This window comes from Microtus ochrogaster, chromosome 24 (genome assembly GCF_000317375.1).
Source record: "Microtus ochrogaster isolate Prairie Vole_2 chromosome 24, MicOch1.0, whole genome shotgun sequence".
Lineage (NCBI taxonomy): Eukaryota > Metazoa > Chordata > Mammalia > Rodentia > Cricetidae > Microtus > Microtus ochrogaster.
In genome coordinates, this window is record NC_022024.1 from 32,888,745 (window position 1) to 32,892,371 (window position 3,627).

At 48.0% G+C, this 3,627-nt stretch overlaps 1 protein-coding gene across 1 annotated transcript in view; it reads right to left on the bottom strand.

Annotated features, from left to right (window-relative positions):
- Nucleotides 1-3,627, bottom strand: part of Gnptab (N-acetylglucosamine-1-phosphate transferase subunits alpha and beta) — a 60,006-nt gene that overhangs the window by 32,378 nt on the left and 24,001 nt on the right. The window contains exon 3 of the mRNA XM_005358206.2: nucleotides 192-311. Coding sequence (XP_005358263.1) covers nucleotides 192-311 — 120 coding nt within the window. The remainder of the gene's footprint in view (nucleotides 1-191; nucleotides 312-3,627) is intronic.

The following is a 3,627-nucleotide window of genomic DNA, read 5'->3' on the forward strand; positions in this document are numbered from 1 at the left end:
AAATAAATAAATAAATAAATAAATAAATATTTAAAAAAAAAAAAGAAATGAGTGGGGCAGGGGCGCTTAGCAAATTTTCCAGGTAAGAGAGAGGGAACAGCGAGCTGGCTGTGAGTGATCACTTTGCCCACCTCTGACGTGCACCTACGTGAGCTCACGGCACACACGGGCTCCTTTGTAAGCGGATTTACCTCATTGCCTTCTGCTCTTCCTCCAGCTGTTCTCGGACCTGCTGGAGCTCCTTCAGCAGTTCAAGGTCTGTGCCATTCACCCAGGTGTAAACCACGTCGATCGGCATGGGCAGACAGAGCCTAGGGCAAACCCACAAGTCCTCCAGCTTAACGTAGGCTTTCCAGAACATTTGGGGAAAAGATTATAACAGAACTTATATCTGAGATTTTAAATTTAAACCAAGTGGTGGCGGTGTAGACCTTTAATCCCAACACTTGGGAAGCAGAGGCAGGTGGATCTCAGTTCGAGGCCAGCATGGTCTACAGAGCAAGTTCCAGGACAGCCATGGCCACACAGAGAAACCCTGTCTCGAACAAAACAAAAAACAACATTAAAACAAACCAACAAAAACATGTTTAAATTTAGAAATCACCACAGAAAGTCAACAAAAAGGTTAGAGAGCTATGGCATACCATTCAACAGAACCATGTGATGTCCTGGGGCCATGGCTGGGAGAGGGGTGTCTACTGGACACCATCCCTGCAAACTGCATTGTTAGGAACCTCGTGAAATCTCTATGCTTTGATCCTCATAACCTCCCTGTAAAGAGATTGATACCTGTCCTGGAACTCACTCTGTAGACCAGGCTGCCCTCAAACTCACAGAGATCTGCCTGCCTCTGCCTCCTGAGTGCTGGGATTAAAAGTGTGCACCACTGTACTTTTCCTTCTGAAAGATTCTGGGGTGGGGGGCGCGCTATCTAGATGGCTCAGCGAATTGAAAGTGCTTGCTGCACAAACCTAAGACGGAGTTCAGTCCCTGAGAAGGCAAAGAGAACTAACTCCCGGGGTTACCCTCTGACCTCCACAGGTGCACTGGGCACATCACCCCCACCCTCATACACACACAGTAACGACAACAGCAACAATAATCAAAGATTAATGGAGGAGAATCTGAGACAAGAGTGGTTCCTCAGAGGCCTGAGGGTCCCAGTGGAGCAGGGAGAGCCTGATCAGCAGGTGTGGACGACGGCAGTTCTGGAACTAGCCGGTCACGACAGGCGCTCCACATCGTGGAGACATTTGGTGCTACTCTCTACCATACACTATAGAAACGGTTGAGAGGCTGAGTTCCGTGCTACGGTATGTTTTGCTACAATAAGAAAATGTCAAGCAGACTGGGAATGACGATGGTCTGGGAGTAGAGGATGAAGTCTGACACCTCAGTTTAGATAACTGACGGCTCACACATTCCACAAACGCAGGATCAGCCGGGTCACGTGGCCAGATAAAGAGCTGGACTCAGAAGCTTACAGAGTAAAACAGCGACATTGTTGGAGTCCAGGATGGTCTGGGCCCAGCAGAGCCTCCACCTTCCTGCTCAGATGGAAGTCATAAACCCTGCTCCCTCTTCTCTTCCTTTGTGCCAGAGCCCTTGACATCCTCCTAACACAGTAAATGACGATCTGCTGCCTCTCCCACTGGTTACACGTGCCCTTCCTGTGGAGGTAAGCGCCAAGGAGGCAGGAGACCTTCTTGCTTTGTTTCCCAAAGCATGAGATAGTGTGGCACCTGGCAAAGAGGGCCGACCGTGTGGGTGACACCCAGGGATGGTCCTTTTCCCCCTCAACCTGCTCTTATTTTTTTTAAAGGTCTTGGAGAGAGCAAGGAAACAAGGAACATACCTAAACATAATAAAGACAGTATGCAGCAAGCCAACAGCCAACATCAAACTAAATGGAGAGAAACCCCGAGCGATCCCACTGAAATCAGGAACAAGACAAGGCTGTCCACTCTCCATATCTATTCAGTATAGTTCTTGAGGTCCTAGCTGGAGCACTAAGACACCAAAGGGAGATCAAGGGGATCCAAATCGGAAAAGAAGTCAAACTCTCACTGTTTGCTGATGATATGATAGCTTACATAAGTGATCCCCCAAAATTGTACCAAGGAACTTCTACAACTCACAAATACCTTCAGTAATGTAGCAGGATACAAGATTAACTGCCCCATCTGCAAAGCCATTCAAGCTACTGTGCCGTCCCCATTATGAATCAAGAGCCAAAAACAAAGCCTTTCCATCTTTAAGCTGCTTTTTGTAAGGTGTTTGATCACAGCAACAACAAAACACACTGTCCTTCTGGTCTTCTTGCAGCCTGGGTACACGATTAGGCTTCTGGTTGCAACTACATTTTTTTTAAATCATAGATTAATTATCTCATGGGAAAATAGAGTGACCCCACCTTTTCCTTGAAAGACGTGGGCAAGCAATTGGTGGCACATGCCTGTCATTACAAAACTCTCAGGAGGCCCAAGATTGGGAGGAGCCTGAGACAGCCTGGGTTATAGCGAGCCTGTCCCCACCACAGCCCCCAAGAGATGAGGCACTTATATGCTAGATGAGTAAAAACAGGATGTAAATGAAATAGATGTGAAGTCTGAGATGTTAAATGTCGCAGAAAATAACAGAAAAAGGGGTTAGAAACCATGTGTGTGTAGGACCATTGTCATCAATGCCAGAGACAGCCTTAGTGAGGAACTGGCTTTGGGGAGGAATGGAGCCCAGACGCAGAGGGTTTCCTCAGTATGCGTGAGGTCTACGGCTCCATGCTCAGCACCGGGGAAAAGGGGCTGAGAAGATGGCACAGCACAGAGAAAGTGGAGTGTGGAGATGGGGCAGTTTGGAAGTGGAGGAGGAGGCACTTGGGAGAGGCGCCCTGGTGTGTCCCGAGACACGAGAGTCCCACAGCTTTGTCGGGGAAATAGGGATGCATGTAAAGAGTCACCACCGCCCCAGGTACACCACTGTCCTTCTCAGGGCATCTGCGTGCTGACCCTCATGTTAGAGTTAGGAACTCGCAGGAAGCTTTCACCCTTTCCTTTCAAGCACTTCCTCCCCAGCCCTCTCTTCCTCTTCAGCCCGCTCTTCTCAGAACTCACAACAAGACTCTTCCACACAGACTGTACTGGACACAGAGTACACTAGTCTAGCTTTGGCTCCTTTCCCCTACCTCCTGTAACTTAACCTTTATCTACCTTTGCCTAGGGGCTTTTTACTACACCTTCCTTCCTGTGTCTTACTTTCGCTGCTTCTCTGTCCGGCTGCCTGGAAGCTGCCTGGCTTCTCGCCCCAGGGCATGTCCCTGTTGCCCTCTCTGGAGTCCAGAGTCCTCCTCCTATTTCTTTTGTCTGTCAGCCTGCCTCTCCTTTCTCCGGCCCACCTGCTCTTTATTAGACCATTCAGTGCCTTAGGCGGGCAAGGTGAAACAAAGACAACAAACACATCTTTACACAGTTAAAAAAAAAATGGCAGCACAAACAAAAGTAACACATCTTTTCACAATTAAAGTCAGATTCCCGCAGCACAAACAAATGTAACACATCTTTTCACAATTAAAGTCAGATCCCGCAGCATAAACAAAAGTAACACATCTTTTTACAATTAAAGTCAGATCCC